At 40.2% G+C, this 24,791-nt stretch overlaps 4 protein-coding genes across 6 annotated transcripts; 1 reads left to right on the top strand and 3 right to left on the bottom strand.

Annotated features, from left to right (window-relative positions):
- Positions 1–3,055: 3,055 nt before the first annotated feature.
- On the bottom strand, positions 3,056–4,305 carry LOC116324900 (growth arrest and DNA damage-inducible protein GADD45 gamma-like). The gene is made up of 3 exons (XM_031745676.2): positions 3,913–4,305; positions 3,606–3,813; positions 3,056–3,493 (listed from the first exon to the last, which is right to left on the bottom strand). The coding sequence occupies exons 1-3, from the start codon at positions 4,011–4,013 to the stop codon at positions 3,380–3,382; spliced, it is 423 nt and encodes a 140-aa protein (XP_031601536.1). The 5' UTR covers positions 4,014–4,305; the 3' UTR covers positions 3,056–3,379.
- A 3,769-nt stretch (positions 4,306–8,074) lies between these two features.
- Positions 8,075–9,628, top strand: gadd45gb.1 (growth arrest and DNA-damage-inducible, gamma b, tandem duplicate 1). The gene is made up of 3 exons (XM_031745688.2): positions 8,075–8,278; positions 8,393–8,600; positions 8,713–9,628. Exons 1-3 carry the CDS (start codon positions 8,136–8,138, stop codon positions 8,824–8,826), a joined length of 465 nt encoding a protein of 154 aa, XP_031601548.1. The 5' UTR covers positions 8,075–8,135; the 3' UTR covers positions 8,827–9,628.
- Positions 9,629–10,238: 610 nt separating this feature from the next.
- Positions 10,239–17,198, bottom strand: nim1kb (NIM1 serine/threonine protein kinase). 2 transcript variants are annotated; one of them, XM_031745647.2, is made up of 4 exons: positions 15,754–17,198; positions 15,184–15,460; positions 13,151–13,419; positions 10,239–11,450 (listed from the first exon to the last, which is right to left on the bottom strand). In XM_031745647.2, the coding sequence occupies exons 2-4, from the start codon at positions 15,446–15,448 to the stop codon at positions 10,692–10,694; spliced, it is 1,293 nt and encodes a 430-aa protein (XP_031601507.1). In that variant the 5' UTR covers positions 15,449–15,460; positions 15,754–17,198; the 3' UTR covers positions 10,239–10,691. The 2 variants fall into 2 exon arrangements, with proteins under 2 accessions (XP_031601507.1, XP_031601508.1); XM_031745648.2 differs by having other exon boundaries at positions 15,997–17,198.
- A 147-nt stretch (positions 17,199–17,345) lies between these two features.
- LOC116324924 (coiled-coil domain-containing protein 152) lies at positions 17,346–24,590 on the bottom strand. Of its 2 annotated transcripts, none has more exons than XM_031745710.2 (8): positions 24,384–24,590; positions 23,871–23,976; positions 23,365–23,433; positions 22,491–22,555; positions 20,533–20,662; positions 19,642–19,769; positions 19,265–19,363; positions 17,346–17,833 (listed from the first exon to the last, which is right to left on the bottom strand). In XM_031745710.2, exons 1-8 carry the CDS (start codon positions 24,444–24,446, stop codon positions 17,705–17,707), a joined length of 789 nt encoding a protein of 262 aa, XP_031601570.1. In that variant the 5' UTR covers positions 24,447–24,590; the 3' UTR covers positions 17,346–17,704. The 2 variants fall into 2 exon arrangements, with proteins under 2 accessions (XP_031601570.1, XP_031601569.1); XM_031745709.2 differs by having other exon boundaries at positions 20,527–20,662; positions 24,384–24,587.
- Positions 24,591–24,791: the final 201 nt, after the last annotated feature.

The following is a 24,791-nucleotide window of genomic DNA, read 5'->3' as shown; positions in this document are numbered from 1 at the left end:
GGTGCAACTGATTTAGATCAACCACTTTTCTTCTTCTTTGGTTTCATTTTTCAGTCTTTTGAAACATCACACTAGAAAGGTGCAGATCAGCAGAAAGAGTAAGGACTTAAGTAGCAATCATGGGTGTCTGTGTGTGTGTTTGTGTGTGTCATTTAGGGTATGGGGGGCCTGCAGCAGCTGTTGACGCCACAATAGTTCACACTGCAGGCAACATGCAGGTCAGAGCGCCTTTAAAATCTGAATCCAAGCACACAAAAGCTTCTTAAACATTCTGAATTGTAAATTTGAGAAAGAGAAGAAAAAAGCAGCGTGTGCCAGGAGCAGAAGATCACCTCCATTAACCTCCATGAAACCTCTGTGTAGCTGAGTTTTATGGGGTTTTTTTGTTTTTAAAGAAAACATCACAAAGTACAGTTAGCATGCTGACAAGAGTGAAATAATTTAAAATGTTTGGAGTTGGCAATACTAAATGAGCTACCCTCCGAAAATGTCATCGGTTCAGTCACTGCAAAGTTTTATAAACACCCTTTTTTTTAAAAAACATAAACTTACCTCTGAATAAACTGGCCATCAATTAAATGAGGAGACTCAACTTTAAACAGTTTGGAAAGAATCAGATCAGAAAAGTTTGATGGATTAGGCTGGGAGTGCTGCCTGAATAGAGCGTGCTGGAGGCAAAACGCTTGATGAGCATTTGCTAGCTTGAAATGCTCCAGACAGTTAGCCATGTACTTCCACATCTGCTCAATCTAACATTAGACAGAGTTTTTACCAATAAATTAGCAGTTTATGTGTGAAAATGACTTTTAAAAACACATTTTCATCATGTTGCTTAAAGACAACAGAACTGATAGAAACTCTTTGCTAAACGTGTCGCTACAGATAGCAAGCTAAAGTTAGCTTATGCACAAAATATCGCAAATGTAGATTCTAAGTTGTACAGACAATAAATAAATGTAAGCTATTTTTATATAGCACATTTAAAACCAATGTACTTTACAATAAAATAAAAAAAATAGTATTACTAATTCATGCTACCGCGTAATTAGGAACAGCTATAATTAGAAAGCTTTAAATGTGTTAATGGATGGATTTTGTGACTAGTTTTTGCAGCCACACATTCAGTGTTTTGGCCTGGGACATTTGAAAGGATGCTACAGTAAGTCTTCTGAGGCCTCCAGTCTGAACTGAGTTTTACAAATTTGCATATTACCCTAACATTATTCTCTTTACATTAGCTCCGGGTTGATTTAAGAATATGTTTTAAAATAGCACACTTATGTACATTAAAAACGGTTTAGAGTATTTATCTCGATTTCTTTTTAGACACATTAGACTCACTGCTGCTCAGTGTCTTCGCTCAAAAACTCAAAATCTGTTTGCTGTCCTTTGTAAAAGACTGAAGCCTGTAGGGCAGATAGAGCCTTTTGGTCTGTGGCGCCAAGGCTCCGGAACGATTTACCACTCCACCTCTGTTTAGCCGACTCTGTGAAGTCTTTTAAAAAAACAGTTCACTTCTGTTGACATTCTTTATGGAATTAAAATAAAGGGTGAAAAAGGGGATAAATAACTATGTTAAAGGTGTCAAATATGTTTATGTTGTCAAAGTCATCAGTTTTTGAGATACACGCAGATGTTGTTTGCCCGTCTAGCACTCATTATTTGGTTATATTTAACTCGAGTTTAGGTTCATCATCAACAGGACTTTGTAATAATTTAATAGGAAGCAAAAAAAACTAGAATATCACAATCTGAAAGTTTTCCTTCGTAGGTCAAAGTCGGCCTCTCTGGCTATAGTATTCAAACACAAGCTGCTAATAGCTAATCCACTATGTTTTTAATGTACCAACTTGACAAAGCGTGTTAAACAATATATACAAAAAATACTTTTTAAATCCATTTTTGAGATTAGAAGGTCACCTGACAGCTGTGTTCAGTGTTGGTAATTAGATTAGATTTCAAAACAAATTTCAAATTTCACACTATCCGTCCATCCATTATCTCTCTTATCATTATCTTCATTAACCTTATTAGGGTCATAGATTTTCACACTAAAGAAAAAAAATATTTTGACATTTGAAGTACAGGAGAAGCAGCAGGCTCACAGAGACAAACTTTATTTGAGCTGTAATCATTACTGTAGAGTGAAAACAGCAGATTTAATCTCTGGCCATGCCAGGTAACATTAAAATCACCTCACTTCCTCTGGAGAAGTAAATGGATTGGTCTTAGCTGTGTTTCACGTGACTATGAAACTTTTTAGAGGTCTACCATTATGCATCTATTTTTCCCACTTAATTGTGTTTTTTTATCCATCTCGTAACCCCTCACATTGTTCTAGAGATCCTTTACTACCATAAAGAAATTAGTCTGATAACAAGAATCTGAGCTGTGCAATCACATTGTTATACTCATGGTTTTCTAAAAGCCCTATTCTTTAACTTTTTTTTTAATTTCACTCAGTATAATGATGCTGACTGAATATTTTCTTCTGTTCGTGAGGAGCTGCAGACCTTGCTAAGTGATTCCAGTAAAAGTAAAACTTCCTAAAAGGAGCTCAAAATGTTGCCACGGAAAACATTCAAGTGTTACTGTGTTTCTACTTCAGACAACTGAGACAAAAAATTAAAGAATAGTTAATAAGCAAAGTAGAATTTTCAAATGTTTTATTTGTAACTTTTCATGTTAAAAAAATATGCAAGAATTCACAAATAGTTTCATTTTCCATGAAGTTGAATTGAAAGAGTTTTTGTTTCACACTTCAAGATTTAAAGTCTTTTTTTTTCATTTAAACTTTTTTTTAATTCAGTATTTAATATCCAAAGTGAAACCTTTAGATCATTTTTTTCAGAATCTTTTTTTTTTTTGTCATTGTTAAATTTCTAAAGTGAAACCTTTAGAGAATTAAGACAATTCTGGAAAGTGGGAAACATTTCCGCTGACTGCAACTGATGTCATGTTGCTCAGCAAAGAGGACATCCTTAAAAAGTCCCTTTCTAAGAAGGCCTCTCTCAGCACCGCTTCTTCTCCTGCTGCGCTGTGCTTCAACGTGCGACATTTGCTCTGTGGAACCACAGGACGCAGAACTCGCTTCTCCTTCCTCTCCAAACCTCATCCGCACAAAGAATGAGGGTCGATGCGTCGCTCTTGTGGCATGCCCGACCTCATTCACATAAAGAATGAGAGTCATCTTGGCATGGACGGGACAAGAGGCGACGGTTCACGGGGGCCCCTCGGGCCGGCACCGTGCTGCCTGGACGGGAATCCTCCTCAGGAGTATCCAGGGATGAGCAGAAACAGGGTCATCCTGTCCATCAGGATGAGTATTTCCAGATAAGAAGCTTTGCAGCATCTGAGCAAGTGAGGAGCAGGTCCCAGATCAGCGCTCGGGGAGGCTGATCTCAGGAACCCAGTCGTTCAGACGCCGGCTCTCCTCACAGAACAGGTGCAGCTTCTCCAGAGCAGGGTCCTCCCAAGACCCGTCAGCCGGGTTCTGTTCAAACAGGAAGAGGAAAGTAGATTTAGTCGCATGTTTCTTTACAGAAAGCACACACAAAAAATCAGCCTTGAAATTCTTCACAGTGATGCTACTGAGCTCTACATACCGTGATGAGGACGCAGTGCGCATCTTCAAACTGCTCCGCCTTGTCCCCAACAATCTCCACCATACGCTGCATGTCGCTCACTCTGACGATGCTGATGTCGTTGTCGAAGCAGAAGGACTGGATGAGGGTGAAGTGGATCTGGAGGGCGATGTCACACTCAAACTCCTCATCCATGGCCAGGACGCAGAAAGACACACTGTCCGGGTCTCTGTAGGCAAACAAAAATCATCCTGTTAAGCGCTGCTGTTCACTGTTTATTAACCCTAATGTTAAGAGAAGATGCTAAGGTCACATGAAGTTTACTTACTCAGTCATAATTTTGGCACTCTCATAGACTCCAACAGTGAGTCGCTCCTCGCTTTGAGCACACAGCAGAGCTTCCTTCAGAGATTTTCCAGGAGACTGCATGGTTATTTTGTATCTCACAGTTCAGCTGAAGCAGGGTCAGAAAGTCCAGAAAAGGCTGTTTGTGCTGCTTCCAGGAGATTGCCAGCATTTATACTGCAGACCCGGCACGTGCTGACTCTCTCATTGGCTGATTGGAGCACAATGGTAACAAGAGGCCAGCAGCCCCCACCCCACCCTTAGGCACGCGTGCCCATAGAAAAGTCTTAGAAAGTTGGGGGCAGCTTCATTTGAAAGGATCAAATGTAGAAAGCCTGACCTTTAAGTGCTTATTTCAGCTTACAAGAATAATGAAACCACACAGCAAGACTGCTATTGTGAAAGTCCTCAAAGTTTTGCAAGATTAAGAAGCGACTGATAACGCCACTGAAATGCTTAAACGATGAAGCCAAAGGATATTTAAATCTAAAGTATTTCTCATTGCAACTGCATGCTTTCCAAATCATAATGTTGTACTGTAGGGTTTTTTTTTAATGCACCCAGTCATTTGCATGGAGTTAAATTTACCGGTGTTTGTGGCATCTCACCGAACATCAACAAAGTGTTTGTCAGGTTCATTTCAGACTTTTCAAATCTATCTGTTTCAAACTTGCTCTTTCTTGTGCAATCATCTAGTTTTAATGATCTTCGATTACATCAAGAGTAACAGAGCATTAGTAGGATGTAACTTTGGTGAAAACTCCTGCATTCTTGCATTCTTAAGGTTCTCCATGTAACGGTTGCTGTTGTTTTGTGCAAATTGATGTCTGCCTGGATCAGTGCAATAAAAAGCTCCAGTGAAACCAGTAAGAAGTCTATATCCTTTTGATCCAGATCATTTCATATTTGCCATTTAAAATGTATTACTCCATTCATCCACTGAGTTTGGGCTCTGTACAAAGCTTTTCTGCAAGGTTAGAATCCTAACACCCAAGTCTTCAGACTGTCTGCATTCATTCATGTCAAAGTTAACTTCAGATCAGATCTAAGCCAGCTTATAAAGATCGCTTTTAGCTTAAACTACTGCAACTCTTATTAAAATGAGCTGAAATCACAGAGAAAGACTTGCTGTTTTAGTTTCACGTTTTGTGGAAATCAATGGATGGCAGTGGCTGACTGGCTGATTGGTCTGCTGTTAAAAACCCATCTAAAGATGGAACTTTAAAATCTGAAGACATAGAGCATTAGATGTTGAACTTGTTTGTTTTCAAATGATGACGTTATATTTTTCTGTATAAATAAAAGTTTGATTTAATAAGCTAGTCAGATAAAGTCTTGTGTACACAAATGCATCAGTAAACTTACTCAAGACTTGTAAGATATTTTCATGCTTTCACCACTTTTTGAAGTTTCTTAAGAGCTAAATATTTTATTCCTAACTGAAACTGCAGCTGGTGTAAAAATGCAAAGATATAAAAATTTATGAAATATGCACAATGTATATTTGTAAATAGGTGAGAAATGTCCAAATTGTTACTAATGCTGTGGTCAAAACAGCTAAAACACTATTAGAACACCGTTGGAGAGGGCCCTTTTAAGAAGTCGTAGAAAATTTTCTGGAAGAATAAGCAGAAACTTTCCTTAAAAACAGCATCAATGCAGGGTATTCACCAATGTTTGATGTCAAAATAATCAGAACTATCCACCCTTCCAACTGTACTGACTGTCAGGCAGACTTTTAGATGTCGTGACCAGCTTCACATCATGAACTGTTTGTTGTAGATTAAGAAATGGCACGGGCCGCTGCTTTGCATGCGTAAAGACTGGCGCGTGGCATCTGGAGATGCCTGCATGCTTTATCTCTCTACTCTGCATCACTCTCCATAGTAACCGGGAGATACCATCTGTCCCAGGGGGAAGGTAAAGCGAGTGTGAACAAAAGAAGTCACGCAGCACCTGCTGGGCGTGATAGACAAATTTTCCACTCCTGCAAAGATTATATTTGTAAGTTGTGTTAAAAAACAAGCAGAAATGTAGAAAGAATGCGTGGGTCTACGCTAAATATGATTGTTATGTAATTTGTGTCGCTCTCTAACTCAAAAACGTATTTTCTCAGTGCAAAAATGTATACAAATATTTTGTTTTTATTCACAAAGCCTAAGTCATCTCTGCAAACACTAAGAACACATTTCTGCAAACACATTTCTGAATTATCTGCCAGCTTTGGACATTTTCCTTTATAACGCAGAGGGTGGGATCTGTTGAGTCGCCGCAGGTCACCAGTAAAGAGCTTTGACCACCAACACCTGTCGCGCGCTGCCGGAGAGTCCTCCATCTGGCAGATGTGCTTCACCAACAATGGGTCGGTATCGATTTGCACGCGCCTGGCCCGTGGTGATACGAGCTTACGAGCTCAGTGTTTGATTTTGTATCAGCTAGATCCAAATCAAACTTTGGGCCAGATGACGCGCAGATGAGGACTGAAGTGAAAACAAATAAATGACCCTGTTTGAAGCAATAATGCAAAGATAAGCATTTTGTTGTTAAACGAAACACTTGGGGCATTCTCGTCTGTTTACAGCTCAAACTGAGAGTGATTTTTATCTGCCTCTACATGTCTGGGGAGATAGCCTTTTACATTTTGCAAGTTTAGACTGTGAAGTCTCGTCTTTGGTATTCTAATTTAATCAAAACTCAGACAACAGACTGGCGAATGTTGAGACATGTCGACAAAAGACAAAAAAAAAAAAAAAAAAAAAAAGCCCTGGGGTTGAAGATGACCTGGGTTTAGGAGAAAGAGAAGGGGGGCTTGGGGGAGGGGGTCCCCTCATAGCGACAGTTCTCCATCTGCCACTGTGCCTTCCACAGAACAATAGTGCTGAATCAATCACCACCGACCTGTGTCTGCACCTCCAACCTCCTGCGCAGTTTACGCAGCAATGGCAGCAGGTCTGACCTGATGCAAGATGTGTTTTGGATTATTATGCAGATGAAATGGCACCAAATAAGAATAGATGTAGAAGAGAAACGGCACTAGAAGTGAACCGAATGAGGCAGCACCGTGCGTAAAAGTTTCGGAGTGAAAAGAAGTTGTGGATAATAATAAAGCCAAACAGAGGTCAGGTTGTTTGAACTGGATACTAAAAATTACCAGATAATGACAATATATTACATTGAACGTGCCTAACACGTGGAGCAGGTGAAATGGAGTCCTGCGTAAAAGTTTGTCGGGACCACTTAAATCACAAATGAAAGCATTTAGTGGACCTATGGGCCAAATTCCAAGTAAAATAACTTTTAAGGCTATTTCTGCATAACTCGCGTGGCTCCTGAACTCCCCAGAGTAAATAAATAAAACCCGAGGACGGTAGGATTTGGGGGCCAGCTGATGGCCACGTGGTTCGCGTGGGCCAGCACTGCAGATTGTGCAGCCCGCACTGCGTTCTGGCACGCGCTGATCATTTGCATTTGTATAGAAGACCGTGACAATAGAAGAGCTTCTGTGCTTACAATGGGGCAGTTTTATGGCCAGCCTATACTCCACAGATGGCATCATCCACCTGCCCTTTCTCTGCTGCTGAGAGGGGGAGGGGAGCTTCACACTTTCTCCATTCTGCTACTTAGATTCTATCAGAAAAGTATAAAATGAAGGAAACGGCATTAGAAGTTTGTTTTGAGTTCAAAAAATGTTTTAGTAAAGTTCACAAAGAAGTTTGTGGGGCTATAAGTGTCCATAAGTAACCTTTGCAAAGATTTCCGAGTCTATATGTGCAATTTACTTCAGTTTGTAGCTATTATGAGTGCATGTAAAAAGACAGGTGCATGATGTATCACAGCAACTTGAATCATATGCTGTGTTTTGGGTGGGTTGCACAAAAGAGCTGCAGAGTAATCAAACGCTTTCTGTAATATAATTAAGCTATTTTTAGCTTGCAGGCCAAGCTGCTGTGTGCGTGCAGTGGGGGGTGTGAGTGGCTCGATGACCCCCATCAATCTGCCACGAGCCGGAGTGTGACAATAGCATTATCATACCAATACACCATTCAGCTTTAGCCAATCAGGGCGCAGAGCTTTCGCTGCGCCGCACGAGCTGCAGGGTATAAAAGAGGGTGACTGCGGCTGTGAAAGCACTCTGCTCTCTCTGCGGATTTACTCTTCACACTTTCTTGAGCTTTTCCACTGCGGAATATCCTCACAACCTTCATCATGACTTTTGAGGAGGTCCTGATCCAGAAACCCGCCGAGCGTGCTCAGTGCGCCGGCACTGCCCTCGAGGAGGTCCTGGTGACCGCCAAAGACAATGACTCCCTCACCGTTGGTGTCTATGAGTGCGCAAAAGTTATGAACCTGTAAGTATGAGACTGCTGGAAAAATAAAGTTTGCTACGTGTAAACTTATTTAAACACTGTTTTATTCAGTTGTGAGTAGAATCTCATGGATTTTGTTCTTTAATGTCCCCACAGAGACCCGGACAGTGTGTCTTTCTGCGTCCTGGCCATGGATGAGGAGTTTGAGTGTGACATCGCCCTCCAGATTCACTTCACCCTCATCCAGTCCTTCTGCTTCGACAACGACATCAGCATCGTCAGAGTGAGCGACATGCAGCGTCTGGTGGAGATTGTTGGGGACAAGGCGGAGCAGTTTGAAGATGCGCACTGCGTCCTCATCACGGTATGTAGAGCTCAGTAGCATCACTGTGAAGAATTTCAAGGCTGATTTTTTGTGTGTGCTTTCTGTAAAGAAACATGCGACTAAATCTACTTTCCTCTTCCTGTTTGAACAGAACCCGGCTGACGGGTCTTGGGAGGACCCTGCTCTGGAGAAGCTGCACCTGTTCTGTGAGGAGAGCCGGCGTCTGAACGACTGGGTTCCTGAGATCAGCCTCCCCGAGCGCTGATCTGGGACCTGCTCCTCACTTGCTCAGATGCTGCAAAGCTTCTTATCTGGAAATACTCATCCTGATGGACAGGATGACCCTGTTTCTGCTCATCCCTGGATACTCCTGAGGAGGATTCCCGTCCAGGCAGCACGGTGCCGGCCCGAGGGGCCCCCGTGAACCGTCGCCTCTTGTCCCGTCCATGCCAAGATGACTCTCATTCTTTATGTGAATGAGGTCGGGCATGCCACAAGAGCGACGCATCGACCCTCATTCTTTGTGCGGATGAGGTTTGGAGAGGAAGGAGAAGCGAGTTCTGCGTCCTGTGGTTCCACAGAGCAAATGTCGCACGTTGAAGCACGCGCAGCAGGAGAAGAAGCGGTGCTGAGAGAGAGGCCTTCTTAGAAAGGGACTTTTTAAGGATGTCCTCTTTGCTGAGCAACATGACATCAGTTGCAGTCAGCGGAAATGTTTCCCACTTTCCAGAATTGTCTTAATTCTCTAAAGGTTTCACTTTAGAAATGTAATAATGACAAAATATTCTAAAACATATATGGAAAACAACAACATGTCTATATTCTAAAGGTTTCACTTTAGAAAATGGCTCAATTAAGTTAACGTCATGAGAGTTTGTTAGATTATCCTATAAATATTTTACTATGTAGCCTGTAAAACAAATGTTTAAAAAAAAATAAAATTTGACTTAATGTGTTTGATCTTTTTGAAGCAATGCTGGAAACTAACTTGGTGTTAACTTATCAGCTGTTTCAAACATTATTGAAAGCTGTAAGTGGAAAATACTCAATAAAACTTGAAAGATGAATTTTGCGTTGTGTTTTCACTTGCAGTTGCAAAACTCTGTTTTTTGTGCTTGTTCGGGGTGTTTAGAGGGAGGAGGGCTGAAACTAGCACAAGCTTTAAACTCCCTTTGGGTGGAGAGACCAATACAGCATGACATCTGAGGGAGGAGGGGGCAAACACATTCAGGCCCTCCTCCTCCAGACTTCATCTGCATATGTATGGTGCAGAGCACAATAGCGGGGCTCCTGGCCTGTCAGCTCCAGCAGTCCAAACAGAGTGCCTATTGTCTAGCCCGCAGATGTCTTCCCTGGCCACGCCGCGCCATCTGCTGCTTCCTGCAGGTTGGGGTCGGGCAGGGCAGGGCAGGGCTGGGAGGAGTCGGAGGGGTTAGTCAGTACACTGCTGCAGGGGGGCTGAGTGAGGTCTGGCTGGTTTGGGCCGGTTTTGGGGAGAAGAGAGGGTGGGGGTCCTGACTATCATATGGTATCCTGCCAGCTGCTGTCGGGACTATTATTTACTGGCAGGCACTTGGTGAAACTTTGGTAAACACAGCACAAAGACCGGAGATCAGCTGTGTTTGGGTGCAGCAGCAGAACCACCTGCTCTGCCTTTAAAATGAAATCTGCATCAAGCACCGCTCCTTACTTTATTTACACTTTCATGAACAGGGTATAAGCGTTCTCTCTCATTTAATGTACAGAGCAGTGCAATAGAGTCCCATTCTCTCTCTTTTTACAGCTTTTATATTGTCTGTTGGGCTTCGGGAATTTAGAAAAAAAACATTCTCTTAAGTGTTTAAATATTCCTAAAAAGTAATAATTAATGAGTGAAAACACACATTCCTTCATTGATTACTACCTTTGTTTAATTTCATTTGGCACTTCCATGTTTATTTAATATTTAGGGTATTCCAAACAGTGCAGAAGGTGTCTGGGGCATTGCTGCAGGTTGACACCTGAGTTGCATTAGGAGGAGTGAAACAAATTTATCAAAAGCTAAAAATGGTAGAAGCTACAAGTCACTTAAAAATGTCCCTGTTTGTTGCAAGTTGGTATAAAATAAGTCTGTGCAAAAGCAGTGCTTTATTATGAAAGCACACAGAACTTGGAGGTGTGCCTGAGGCCCCTGTAGGCCCGGAGCCCCTCCCTCTTGGGGTCTCTCACCATCCCTCGGACTACTGGGGGAGAGTCGCAGCCCTTCTTCTTCTGGGTCTGGTGCAGCAGGATGCGGTAGACCCCGGTGACGGGACTCCGGCTGTCTTTCAGCTGATTGTTTTGCAGGTGCTCTGCGGTAAAGCCGAGCTTCTCCAGCAAGCTTCTGACCTCCTCCACTTCCTCCTCCAGGCTGGTGTTCTCCGAGACCATCAGGCTCTGCAGGGTGGTCACTGAGTCGGAAGGGAGAAACGACCAGGGGAACTCCACAGGTAAGAGCCAATCACAGCCCAGCATCTGGTCGATAGCGTATCGCTCGCTGGGGACCAGCCTCAAGATGCCCTTTATGAGCCTCTGACAGGGGCCTGGCACCCAGGGGGGGATGGTGTAATTGCCTTCAATGACGCAGCGCCGCAGCTTGCCCATGGTTTCGGCACGGAACGGCATGGTGCCGGTCACCATGAAGAAAAGCAGGACTCCCATTGCCCAGACATCTACCGGAGGCCCCAGGTAGCACTCGTCCCTGAAGAGCTCTGGGGCTGCGTAGGGCGGTGAGCCGCAGAAGGTGTCCAGGGCATTGTTGCGGTTTGACACCTGCGTGCTGAATCCAAAGTCGGCCACCTTCACGCAGCCATCGATGGTGAACAGGACGTTCTCTGCTTTCAAGTCCCGGTGGATGATGTTGATGCTGTGCTGCAGAGCAAAACATAAAGAGAAGGTTGGAATTTCAAACTGTAAAGTAAATGTGAGGTTATACTTTCACTATTAAAGCCTCATCTGTGAAAAGGCTTTTGGGAATTTAGATGTACAGCTGGACGGCTGTAATGAATTGTAATTTTAATGGTGACCAGTAAAGTGACCACACAACTTTAACATTGTTTTGCAACACAAAAAGTGCTCTGAGCAGACCTGCACCTAAGCTGTCCAGGTTACAGCTAAACCCACAATCACCCCTCTGAAAATATCTAAAGTGAAAATTAAAATATTCACTCCAATGGTTTAGATATCTGGGTCAGCACAAAGGCTTGTTTATAATCATGTTTTTGCATATTTTTAGTGTATGTCTCCATGCTCCATTCCAAGATTTCATCATCATCATCAACAGGCCCTTTTTCATTCTTCTAATGCAACCTGACTATAAGAGTTGAGTGTGACTCAATAAAATAATATCTTATACAATAGGATAAGGAAAGAACCCTTTTATGAGTAAATATGAGATATATATTGGATCTTCATCAGGACTTCATCAGGATTTTCCGGTAGAGAAAAAAATTTGGGACTTGCCAAAGAGGTTTTATTCTTTCCCCAAAAGAAAATCACCAAGACTGAAATAAAAATATTAAGCAGGATTTTATTTAGTGAAGCATGAAGTGCATCAAGTATTTCATGGCCAAAAATAACAGTACATTTCCTTGTGTAAGGTAGCACAGACTTGATGCCACTGTCATGATCCTGGATATTTGACCCAGCGCTTCTGGCTTTGGACTCTTTGTTGTAGTTCTTGCAGTTTTGTGCCTTCTTTACAGTTATCCCAGTTCCCTCTCAATGTCAGATGTTCCTTTGTTTGGTTACTTCTCGTTTTATTTTGCTAGTCTCTTGTCTCCTGTGTGTTTAGTTTTGATTCCTCTTTATGTCATTAGTTTGATTCTGTCCACCTCTCTTTATTTTTCCAGCCGTGTTCTTTATCTATAATTACCCACCTCATGTGTGTATTCATGTGTGTATCTTTGTTGTGTCATTCTGGTTTTTCCCCAGTGAATGTCCTGACTTTTAACCTTTGTTAGTGTGGTGATGTATGTCAACACATCAAGATGTTTTTGGTGTTTTTCCAGTCAGGTTGTTTTTATGACAACAATACATACATGTCATGAGGGGTTATGTTTTTATTATAATACCTAATATAATAAATGCATAATGATAAACTAAAATCAACCGTGAAGCTGATGAAAATTAACCAAAACAAGCAAACCCACACTAAAAATTTACCAAATAAAAGAAAAGATACAATTTCAAATAACTTTTTAAAATGGGTAAAATTATAACAGTTCTGTGTCAGACATGGTGAAATTAGCTGTTAGCTGTTAGCTGATTGCTGACCTGCCAGCTTCCCAGTAAAAATCCAGTTTGCGTGTGAACAGGGCAGGTTATAATCGGGCTTATTCACAGCGAGCCAGCGTCTGTCATGGGTCCTGCCTCCTGCACGCTCTACCCAGGCAGCTCCCTCACCTTTAAACCAAACACAGGACTGCCAGCAGCCATGACACATCTGAAGGAGATGATGTCTTGTGTGTGTCTCACATGTGAGAAGGTGTGACTTCACTGAGCACATAACTAAACTGCATGATGGGAAACACAAGCAGCATCTTGCACTGAAAGCTTTCAACATCACTGACCATATATTTGATGGCAGAGAGGATCTGGGCGAAGGTGATCTTGCTGGTATTGTCTGACAGTTTTCCCTCGTTGCATATCCTGCTGTGGAGGTCTCCTCCTCCTGCGTACTCCAGCACCAGGTGGAGGCGTCTCGGCGTTTCCACAACCTCGTACAAACGGATCACGTTTGGGTGGTGCAGGGCCTCCATGCTGCTGATCTCCCTGGAGAGAAGACGCTGGGCTTCAGCATCCAGCCTCGTCCTATCCAGGATCTTCAGAGCCACTTTGTCTGTGAAAGATTGGACAGAGCGATTATGTCATGATAACTCCAGAGAAGGTGTCCATGACATCAGAGGCTGAAAGTCGAACAGAAACTGAAAGCTTACACAGAGACAGGAGTACTGTTGCATTACATGGAGATACATGGAGAGAGTAGTTCAATGAATCTAAAAAAAAAAAAATAGTTAAATAAAATAAATTTCTTTAATTAAAGAAGTGACTGCGAGCAGAATTCTTTTATTAAATTTATAACATATAAAAAGATGGTGTTAATTATTAAGTAATGATCAAAAAGTTAATAAAGGGTTAGCTTGCTGAAGGTAAACCTGAAATCCCAATCTTTGAAATTGTTTAGCTTATAGCAGGATAAGATGAAAAAGGACTGGCATCACCAGAACAGCATGTTTATATTATATAATATATAATCAACTGCAGTTTATTGGTCCTCTTAATTAATTTATCCAGATGAACCACCAGATATCAGCTGCTTTTCAGACTTGACTGCTTGGAATAGAAAATTTTAACCAGCTGCATAGTGGAAAGCAACCTGTCTTTGAACATTTGCAGACCAACACAGATGGCAATCAGTCTCAGACAGATTGGCGACGGTTTGCAAATAACTGCCATCTAATTTATAAAAAATTTGCTAACATGTTTCAATCAATATGAGTCGGTCTGAGTCAATAAGTGCAACTCAGCTGCGACATGTCTCTTTGCAATAGCAGACTTTTCTCAACTGTTTGTCAGCTGGTTGTGGTCTGGTTATATTCCTATGTAAAAGCAGGTCTTTCCAAGCACTTATGCCATTTAGCAGTTTAAATATCTGAATCTCTGTTTCAAATCTACGAGATTCTGGCTAGAATCAAAATAATTCATGTGAATTTCTGTGGATGAAGACGGCAACAGATTTGCAATCTTCACAGTTAAATGTTGTATTATCACAAACAAAATTACATGTAATTGTCAGTTTGACCCCATGTTTTATTCCCATTGCCCTTGCTTCTTATCGCTTCCCATTGCAAGTTGCTTTGAAGATGGCAACTAACTGCGAGTGGTCACAGACCTGGCCATTTGAAAGGCAACAATTTTGCAGTAATTTTGGTCATGCTGGAGTCTCCAAGCAGTTATCTCTAGCAGTTCTTGTGGTCCTAGTGGTTCAACCAGAATTAGCAGTTTTAAGTCATTGGATTTGTGCCCAAATGTTGAAGGTATTTATAATGATAAAATCTGTTTGTGCTTCGCAAATGTGAAAATCTCCTCAGTTTAACTTTGCTGTATGTTGAATGTGTTTGTAATGGACTGTTTTACAACACATTCAAAGAGAAGCTATCTCAAGCTATGTGAATAATTGGATCTTTTCAGGCCAGATTTCTGCCACCTGTCCTGAAACTACTCAGCACATCAGGTTTGGAATCAGGTTGCAGCTGTAGTATTTCAGTAATTTCTCCTTTTTACTGAGCAACTAATCAGCATCTGGTGCATTGGAAGCTTTATAGATGAGTTTTAAATTTGGAAACTGTGTTGCATAAAATTGCTCATTATTGCGTGAGCTGTGTTTGGTTCGCAGTTTCAGGCCCGTCAAAAATCAGACGTGTGTAGTCTTTAAAAAAGGGTTTCAAGTGTTGTCAACAAAGGGCTGCAACCAGTTTAAGCCTTGCATAGCCACACTCTATTCAACCTCTTCTTTGAGAGGATTGAATCTGAGACAGAGGCAAAGGAAGCAAAGGTAAAGTGTAAGTGAAGATTATCTTGAAGATTCAGAATATCCATCTACCTCTCGTCAGAGCATGAAAAGCCAGTTTGACCCTGGAGAAGGTCCCGTAGCCGATCTCCCCGCGGACCTTATAGAATCCAATTCTGCGCCCTATGATCAGCTCCTTGATGGTCTGCTCGTCCTTGCACATATCTCTGGTGAGCTTCTCCAGGGGAGTGAGGTTGTCTGTCTCCTCATCCTCAGGCCCAGCATCAGAGCTGTCCGTCAGGCTATAGAGGCTGTGGTGGAGCCTGGCGCTCGCCACCTGGTACTGGCCTCCAGGCATTTCTGCTGCAGGCTGAAGATAATGGTGGAGTCATTAACAGTCCGTCTTATGTAAGTTACAGTACAGAGGAGCATATAAAAGTAAACTAGAGGGACAAAGGGGTTGTTTTTTACTTGATTCCTAATATTCTCTATAAATTTCCCCAAAAGAACCACTATTAAGTTTCGACATTTATTTTATTGAAACCAAATCGCTCAAGTAAAACATTAATTAAAACTTCTAATTCTACATGTTTTGTAGCTTTGTGAAATGGCTGCAATAAAACAGTAACACACACAAATAACTACAATGAGAAGTTTTCTTACCAAATTTCTGCATCAAACCATGGCTTGCAAATGATATTAAAAAAGGGTTTTATTTTGTCCCAACAGGACTCTAAAAAATGCCTTCAGAGCAGCGTCGTCATGGCCTCACTCTCTTCTCAGTCCTCTAAATCAGACGACTACACACTCATGGCAAAGCACATGCAAGGCAGCGTGGTAGGGTTAGCGTCTCAACGATTAGTCAAGTGTTCAGTCAGTGTGGGCATCTCTGGCCACACCCCTCACCTTTGCTTATCTTCAGCCTCTCTTCATGTCCAAGAAACGAAAGCTTAAGATGATGTCATGACCTCTAATCCTGCTTTAATCTGAGTCTGCCCCAGTCCTTTCATACAGCTAACATCAATTCAAACAACAAAAAAGGGGCCATAAAACAGATATGCACAAATAAGTTGTTTTTAGAGTTTATATGATCAGAATGCAGATTTCATGTCTAACATAATACACCTGTGCAACTGACATCCATGTGCTATCTACGTAAAGTTGATCTCTTGGCTTTTGTGAAGATGAAATGTTATGCAACAGCATTAGCAAATGTTCCCATAGAGATTAGCTCTCTGTCCCCTTTAGATGTTGACAGAACAGCACAGATAACGAGATTAGAAAGGTCAATGCCTCAGCAGGCATGAGCATCTCCATTCAGGTGTGTCATCCCTGTGTGGAGTAGTGGAAGGACATTAATCAGCAGACAGCAGTCAAACACCATGCAAATGTACAAGATCATAATTACTATACACACTGCTCAAAAAAAATTGTGAAACACTTTGCCCAAAAAAAAAAATCATGCTGGATATTTATACTGATATGTACTGGGTAACATGTTAGGAATAAAAGGATAAATAATCAGCCTGCAGAGGGCTGAATTCAAAAACACCCTGGAAGTCAAAGTGAAAATGATGCAGCAGGCAAGTGGATATATGAACGTTTTATTTTTACTGTGCAAAAGATGGAAATGTGACAGTAAGGGGTAAGGCTAACATAAAAGCTAGTAGCAAATAATCTCCATCTAACCAGCCAAAGCTTGATTTCCAGCAATTAATCGAAGCAGTGCTGAGCAGACAGGCTTGTAGCACTGTAGCCTACCTGTAACTGTTTCCACATGTAAACACTTCACCAACTTTGTTGTTGGCTTTGTGTTAATACTTAATGGTTTCTTTTTTAAAGAAGCTGACAATGTGTCACACTGACAACACCCATGCTGTTCACACAATGATACATTGTTTCTAAGTATAACTTGCTGTATCATCTATTTTATTCTAAACAGAGCTGCAATTTATAAAAGAAAAAGAAGAAAAGATTTGAAACTGAGCACTGAAGCCTTGAGAAAACAGGCATTAAGGTAATTTTCTCAGGTATTTTTGGCAAACAGAGGAACTGCGCCCGATGTTTTCACTGGATCAACTTTACACATTTTCTTATACAGCTCCTGGCAAGACACTCTGCTAGTTGAAGACTTTTGTCAATTAATAATGCTCAGAACAATAAACCACAGAGAAAATGTCTGACTGACTGCATCTATATGAACACAAAGAGAACTCAGTGTGAATTATAAGAACCTTGAAAAAAAGGGGAATAAGTACTATTAATGATTTCTTTGAATGAAAACAGATAAATAGATTTACATCCTTGAATCAGACTGCCCTTTCAGCCAATTCATTCACAATCGCACTACTCCATCTACACTTCCTCTGTCCCTCCATCCTTCCCTGCAGGCGTCTAATTGGATTAAATCCTTAGACAGGAATACAGCATGTGTTTGTACTTTCTTCACACTGGTCACCTGCGAGAAGAGCTGAATGTGCAGTCAAATCTAGTCACACTGCACAAGCACCAAGTAAATGTCCTGTTAAATATGTATGATTGGAAATTTCAGAATGCTCTATGGGAATCATGCACCTCCACTGGCAGGTCAGCAGCTCGTTAGCCTCTAAACAAATTAAATCTTTCTTCTCTTAGGACGGCTGTCCAGGATGCTGCTGGCACGCTGATTCTCTTCCAGCTCTTTGATTCTCTGACGCAGAGCAAAAATCTCTTTGTTCTTTTCCTCCTGGAAAAACTGCAGCTTCTGAGAAAAACATAAAAAGACATACAACACACTTCTGAAAATACAAAATCACCGCTGACCTATAAAACACTCCCTGTAAATAATAGCTTCTATTCTTCAGATTAATGCCAGGTAAACGAGTTTAGATGAAAAATCTAGTCTGCCATGTGCTTTGCACTGAGTGACTGCTGAAGCTGGTGGATATTTTCATTGCTGTTCATGATTACATGCCTTTTGAAATTATTTTCTTATTCAATCATTTAAAGCCCAAAATGTAAAAAAACACATAAGAAGGAAGGGTTTTTTCCTCTTAATGAAATACATTTTTAAATCATAATAATTTTGGTTAGCAATTTTCAACAAAACACACGAAACCCTGTCTGGGATTTATGAGATACCAAAAATTACCCAAGCATTAGACATTTTTTCTGTAATATAAAATGAGCAACCAAGTACCCCACTTGAAGGAAGGTTTTTGCTAAGTGGCTAAGTACACTCACTGACTAGTTTACTGAGTACAGCTACTGGTTATTGCACATATCTAACGTGCCAAGCACATGGGAGCACCTCAGTGCGTTTTAGCAATGTACACACAGTCAAGATGACTTCCTTAAGTTCAGACCAAGCACCAGAATGACTCAGAAAGGTAATTTAAGTGAATTTGAATATTTGATGGTTATATCTAGTGTGCATTTTCTGTATTCAACCAAGGTATGCAGAAGCGCATCTCTGAATGCAGATGGAGGACGGTGACACAAGGTGACACCGGTGCCATCTAAGAACAGGAACCTGTGGCTACAGTTCACAGGGGCTCCCCAAAATTGAGCAATGGAAGATTGGAAAAATGCCTGGTGTGATGAGTATTGCTCATACCAAACTGGTATGAGCAAGGTATACCTAATAAAGTCAACAGTTAGTGTTAACCTGAAGGAGGTGTCTGTGACAGTCAGCATCAAGATCAACTGTGGTGCAGTTCATTTATAGCAATGAGCCTAAAGTTGCCATTTTACTTATGCAGTTTAATTTATGCTTCAAAAATGATCCAGCTGACACTTTCTGGGTAAAGACATGCCCATGTTGAAAGCTGAGTGGTCAAATAAGACTAGAAAAGCAACGTATACAGGCAGTCAGCCTACCATTTAAGGGGGAAATTATGTCTGTTAAAGCATTACTAAGGCTGATAAAGCTGACACAGCATACCGGGAAGTAGCCTGATGACTTAAAACGTGTAGACTAACAAGATAAGATTTCTAGTTAAGACTTAATGGACTTTGCTCTACTCTCAGTTGTAGTTTCTATGAGAAGGATACATCAGTACATCAGTAACAGTTACACACATGGTTTGTACTCACATGTGCTTTTGGAATACGGTAAGTCACACCAAGACGCTCAGTTACACACTGACAACAGTTTAAACAAGGGGGTGTAACAGATTCTATGTGGGCTGCTTACCCTTTTAAAGACACTCTGAGGAAGGCTGGGGCCATGTTGCTGCTGCTGCTGTTGGCTCCACTGGGCTGAACTCTGAACTCTGGCTAACTTTGCACCAAACTGCCAAAAACACACAGAGCAAAACAATGAGCTTGAAACTGAAACTAGACACTCAAAACAAAGCAGAGTTCATTCTGATTTCAGAGATTTAGACTCCTGCTCATGTTTCTGTACCAAAACTCCTGCCTATGTTCCTAATACTATTCATTAAAATCACACAAAATTTAAACTTGATTATTAAACATCATAAATATATTAAAAGCAATGACAGATATTTATGTAGATCTATGTTAATCAAATTAAGTATGATGGTTACAATTTCAATGATATCATTTTACCTCCATCTGTAACTTCAGTAGCTCGTTCTGACTCTCCTTTTCCTGATCTTTTAGTCTCTTCTTCATGTCCTCCAGACCCAGATCCTTTTTCTCCAGCAGCTTCTTACATTCGGCATCTTTAGCTTCCACTGAATAAAACAAACCAAAGGCAGATTTCTCTGTTTTTGTCAGTAAAAAACTGAGGTAAGGAAACTTTAACAGATCTCTTGTTAGCTGTCCATGTTGTGCAATAGGACTCAAGGACCATAAATTATATAAATAATGTGTCAGTATTCCCTGAAACATTGCATAACATCACCACTCTCACTTATTCAGAGTCTTACAACCCCCTCATGCACTCAATGGAGTGTGCTCCCATTATGCATATAAGAGCTCAAGGCTGTCAAATTGTGAGATAATTTGCTTGATGCTTTGTCTCACTCTGTCTACAACCATAAAAAGCAATCAATCAACAAAGCAAGAGCACGTGTTCACAAAAACATTTTTTAGAAACAACAAAACTAAAGATTTCCTGCAAATGTGCGCAAACTGTAAGTAGTTTGATGTCTTTAACAGTTTCTGCAGAGCTTCCTGATCAGAGTAGCAAGTATGTAGCTAAATAAGAGGGAGAAGCAAACCCTCTGCAGACTTTATAAAAGCTGCACTGAAATGTCTAAATGCACATCATAAAAAGATAAACTATGAAAGGATTTTGCAAGCTGGCAATGTTTTTTTTTTGTCTTGGTGAGTCTGCAGGCAATGTGATTTAGGTATCCCATTTATCACAGTGTTTGGAGCTCTTCCATCTACCTGTGCTCATACATTTGTTGTAGCATGTCAGGGTGCAATGGGTTCATTGGAAATGAACCAGTTTCTCAGTGCACTGAGCACTCTGTGAGGCCTTACACTGACTAAAATACTCCCTGTGGACATCCTCCGCCTCCCTGCCACACTGCTGTCTTAGATCCTCTAGCGCCCTCTTGTGTCTCCCTTCTTCTGCTCTCATTTCTCTGACCAGCCGCTGAACTTCAGCCTTTCCAACCTGATAACAACATACAAAGGCTGAAATTACTGCTGAGCAAAGTTTAAGCACTTTTAAATCTCAGTATGAAGGCGTCTGCCATGCTCCGACAGGCTCATACCCCTCAGGTGTTTTCACTTCTAAAGATTTCCTCTCAACATATTGAAACTGACTTTGATCGACAGCTCTGTCACTTGCAGGCATATTTTTGTAGTTAGGTAACATTGACACATCATGATTTATTATTATTATAATTAATCATTGAAGTTATAAATGTGGGTAAATCCAAGCATAGCGTCACTTGTTTCCTACTTGGCAAGAGAGTGCACTACGAAGCATGTGTGACCTAGCCGGGCTTTCTTTGCCTTCAACAACAACATCAATAAGCGCTGTTGTTGAAGGCAAAGAAAGCCTGTGGCTCCAAAGAGATGTGGAGAATATTTTAAAAGTTGTTTCAGCAAAATGAAACACTGGTGATCCAAATAATGCAGAAAGAAAACTCCTAATCTTGTACAATTTGATTATTATTATTATTATTATTATATTTTACCCCTCTGTGGACTCTCAGTGACAGCTTCACTTTACAGCTCTTAAACTTTAATCATGATATTTTTAACAACATAGGCTGCCCATTAAGAAGTAATAAAGTAATTTCTTTATTGAATATTCTCTGTGACAAAATAGACTGATCAGTTCTCTAACCTGTCTGCTATTAGCTACAACAGCACACGACTTTATAGCAAACCTGAAGCATTATGTTGCACTAAATGGGAAATGTCTTCACACTACTTGGCTCTAAGAAAAGTAATTATTAAAACACTTGTACAAAAGCAACGTTTAAATCTGACACAAACCCAAAGCCTCTGTGAAAACACATTTATGCATTTTCTGCATCATCTGCCAAATGCTCTATTGCAAATTTCTGGCACCCTGCTGGATGCAGTTTGCACTGCTGTTCATGACAAGAAAAGAAAAATTGATTTATGACTTTTAGATAACATTGTGCAATCCGAACGGATACAACACCGCCGCAAACTTCTGCTTAGCCAAACACAACAGATTGACAGCCAAACATGGTAACATCATACTGTAACATCTATACTGGATATAATCCAGGAAAAAGCAGCCTTCCTGCCTCAAGGTGTCTTGCATAGAGGCAGCATCAACTACATCCAACAGCAAGACCGAACAAGACTGCCACATTACATGATCAAAAAAGCAGAGGAGAAAGTAAAATATGCAGGTATAATTCTGTGTTTCTCACTTGACCAACTCTAGGAAAAGCTTAGCATCATTTCTATGATAGATGTTCATCAGTTTAAGTTCCTTAACTCATTAAAGCATCATATACAGCTGAACAGGTGCTCAGACGTCACTGATGTCAGTCTTCGTGTTTCTAGCACCACCAAATTTATATAAAGTATTGAAATCACTGAGCCTAGACTGCTTTTGAAACACATGAGCACCACCACATAAATAAGATAAAGAAAGATTCAACCCAACAAGTCATGACCTGCTCTTGTTAAATTTGTATTTTCAAAACTTTGAAAAGAAAAATCAAACACAGAGAGCATATTGGTGGTAAGACAATCTGTAGGGGAAAAAAGTATCAACTTACAATGGTCTTTAAACCAAACTCTGAACATAACCTGAAAACCTACTCTGGATATGTGTTCAGCATATGTTATTATGGAGATTTAGCTAGGGTAGAAACACAACCACCTTCCAGCTTTAGGCTCTATGTACCTGATAAACCCTTTAGTTTTGCTTTGCAGTTTAACAGTTCAGGTCTAAGGAGCCAGAGTGAATACAGGAAACACCTGTTGCTCGCTCCTGCTTCTGTTCTTACCTCTGCTGTTCTCTCATTCTGCTGTTTCAGATCTGCTATATCATTCTTGAGTCTCTCATTCTCCACTGAAACATGAAAAAGATGATATGGAGTCATTTTCAGCTGATTATCCCCCCTATCAAAAATATATAAAAATATAAAGGTTTTGCATATCAAGACATAATAAAAAGTATTTAGTCCTTATTTAGTGCACATCCCAGCAAATTCCCCCACAAATCAGACCGTGCAATGCTCAGAGAAACTGCAAACAACCCAGACTTATTTTCACATTTCAAATGTTAAAGTTTGTGACATACAATCAGAAAAAGACTGAAAGAGGATGGCTTGTTTGGAAGGGTTGCCAAGAAAAAATTTTGCAAAGTTGGACCAGAACAAACCACATGATTTCTGGAACACTCTTTTTGGACAGACAAGACCAAAGTGAAGATGTCTGGCCATGATGCACAGTGTCATATTTGGAGAGAACTAAACACAGCATCTCAATACAAACACCTCATACCCACTGTCCTCTCCAGCATACAGGACCATCAAATGTGCAGACATCTCTGCGACAGCTAAAGTCTATCCAAAACTGGATATTGAAACAAGGCAGTGATCCTAGAAGAAAACAATTACTTCAAGTTCTTGGTGCTAAAAGTCGTTCTACAAACTGCACAGGGTGCACTTAGTCTTTAACAAAACGTTTCTGCATTCTGGGTTAGTTCTTAAATAAATAACAACACAATATAGTATGTCACATGTATATACCTAATTTTAAGACCTGCTAAGAACTATTATATTATTATGTCCTGATACGTAAAACTTAAGAGCTGACATAGGGTACTTTCTTTGCTGTATATATGTATATGTGTGTTTGATATGTTATTAGAGATACCTCTGAGGTGGCACTGCTCCTGCAGAGTCTGCTGCAGTTTGTTCACTGTGACAAGAAGGCTATCTTTTTCTGAAAGAGGTTCAGAAAAAAAGTCTACTTTCATGCTCCAAATACATATATAAAACAGAAATTCATTTAATAACTTACAGAAAAAATCCCCAAATATTTAAAATGTTTTTCTTCTGTAAAGTGAATTGTTACCAAATCCGGCTTGTTATTAATATCGGCCAGATGGTATTTTTCTATCACATATGTACAGTTACAATGCTGGATGCTGATATGAAATGTGGCTAAAATGTCAAATAATGAGATCAACAAGTTATAACATCTCATTTCATAAAGAGGACGAACAGAGGGTCTTCACCAAGGCCAGTATAAGCTGAATAACGATTATTTTTACGTATGAATCATACATCACTACTCCAGTAGGGCCCAATGAATGCAAAACCACCAGCAGAGGGAGATGGTATTAAACTGAATGACAGGTTTTGAGTTTTAACACTCACCTTCAATTAGGCTCTTCTCCTTGGTCTGGTAAAACTTCACCAGTCTATTAGCATCCTCGAACATGATCTCCAACATGCTGTTTCTGCCATTAACTTCAGTTATGTTCTATTTAATAAAGGTAAAGGCCAGAGAAAATACTTTATTTCATAAAGACACATATACATATATATATAATGCACAAACAGTCTAAAGTTTATTATAATGTAAAATACACATTTATTACATATGTATGATGTATGTTCATTAGGATTAAGTTTATTTACAGTCTAATCCCCATTTCACTTACTAGGTTTCCTTCTAATGTTTAAGTGACTAAGAGCAATAAAAAACAACACAAGAAAAAAAAATAACTGGCATTAATAAAAACATTTGAAAGCCTTCCTCTAAAAGTTCATAGATAATTCTCTTAGTGTAACAAGGAGGCAAAAAGTAAAAAATGACAAAGTAAATAGCAGATTTAGTTAGCCTATTAGCAAGTTAGCTGGCTAATAGGGCAATGTAAATTACTTTACCTGTTCTAGTTGACAAAACTCCTCCAGAAATTTCTCAAGATTAACGCAGTTTAACTTTGTCATATTTTAAGCCCGAGAGCAAGTCAGTATAGTATTTTCTTTATCATCTTCCTCTTAAGTGACATTAACTTGACGCTAACAAAGACCCCAGCTTGTTTGGGCATACAGCTAGCTTACTAGCTGTAAAACTGTTTCTGTGCAGTGTTATAATGATTTAATATTTAGTAAAAAAAATCTGCAGTTTATATAAATTTCACATAAAAAACTAGATATGGTGACAGTTGTTACCATGCTATATTTTATTATTAAAATTAAAAATAAATAAATTATGACTTGTCTCCAATTCAGAATTTTATTGATATTTTAAATTTTTTTTTTTTTTTTACCAATGACTGTAGAGTCATTGGT

Source organism: Oreochromis aureus, linkage group 7, assembly GCF_013358895.1.
Source record: "Oreochromis aureus strain Israel breed Guangdong linkage group 7, ZZ_aureus, whole genome shotgun sequence".
NCBI classification, from domain to species: domain Eukaryota; kingdom Metazoa; phylum Chordata; class Actinopteri; order Cichliformes; family Cichlidae; genus Oreochromis; species Oreochromis aureus.
Note: the sequence above shows the minus strand (reverse complement) of the source record. Positions and strands in the feature narration are given on the sequence as shown.

Coding starts and splice junctions, on each gene's coding strand:
- LOC116324924 (XM_031745709.2), bottom strand. CDS start 24,446: ATGACAAAGTTAAACTGCGTTAATCTTGAGAAATTTCTGGAGGAGTTT. Junction 23,977..24,383: donor AGTTTTGTCAACTAGAACAG/GTAAAGTAATTT, acceptor TTTATTAAATAG/AACATAACTGAAGTTAATGG. Junction 23,434..23,870: donor GGAGAAGAGCCTAATTGAAG/GTGAGTGTTAAA, acceptor AACCTCTTTCAG/AAAAAGATAGCCTTCTTGTC.
- gadd45gb.1 (XM_031745688.2), top strand. CDS start 8,136: ATGACTTTTGAGGAGGTCCTGATCCAGAAACCCGCCGAGCGTGCTCAG. Junction 8,279..8,392: donor TGCGCAAAAGTTATGAACCT/GTAAGTATGAGA, acceptor ATGTCCCCACAG/AGACCCGGACAGTGTGTCTT. Junction 8,601..8,712: donor CGCACTGCGTCCTCATCACG/GTATGTAGAGCT, acceptor CTGTTTGAACAG/AACCCGGCTGACGGGTCTTG.
- LOC116324900 (XM_031745676.2), bottom strand. CDS start 4,013: ATGCAGTCTCCTGGAAAATCTCTGAAGGAAGCTCTGCTGTGTGCTCAA. Junction 3,814..3,912: donor AGTGCCAAAATTATGACTGA/GTAAGTAAACTT, acceptor GTTTGCCTACAG/AGACCCGGACAGTGTGTCTT. Junction 3,494..3,605: donor CGCACTGCGTCCTCATCACG/GTATGTAGAGCT, acceptor CTGTTTGAACAG/AACCCGGCTGACGGGTCTTG.
- nim1kb (XM_031745647.2), bottom strand. CDS start 15,448: ATGCCTGGAGGCCAGTACCAGGTGGCGAGCGCCAGGCTCCACCACAGC. Junction 13,420..15,183: donor TTTTCATGCTCTGACGAGAG/GTAGATGGATAT, acceptor AATCTTTCACAG/ACAAAGTGGCTCTGAAGATC. Junction 11,451..13,150: donor TCTCTGCCATCAAATATATG/GTCAGTGATGTT, acceptor TTTGCTCTGCAG/CACAGCATCAACATCATCCA.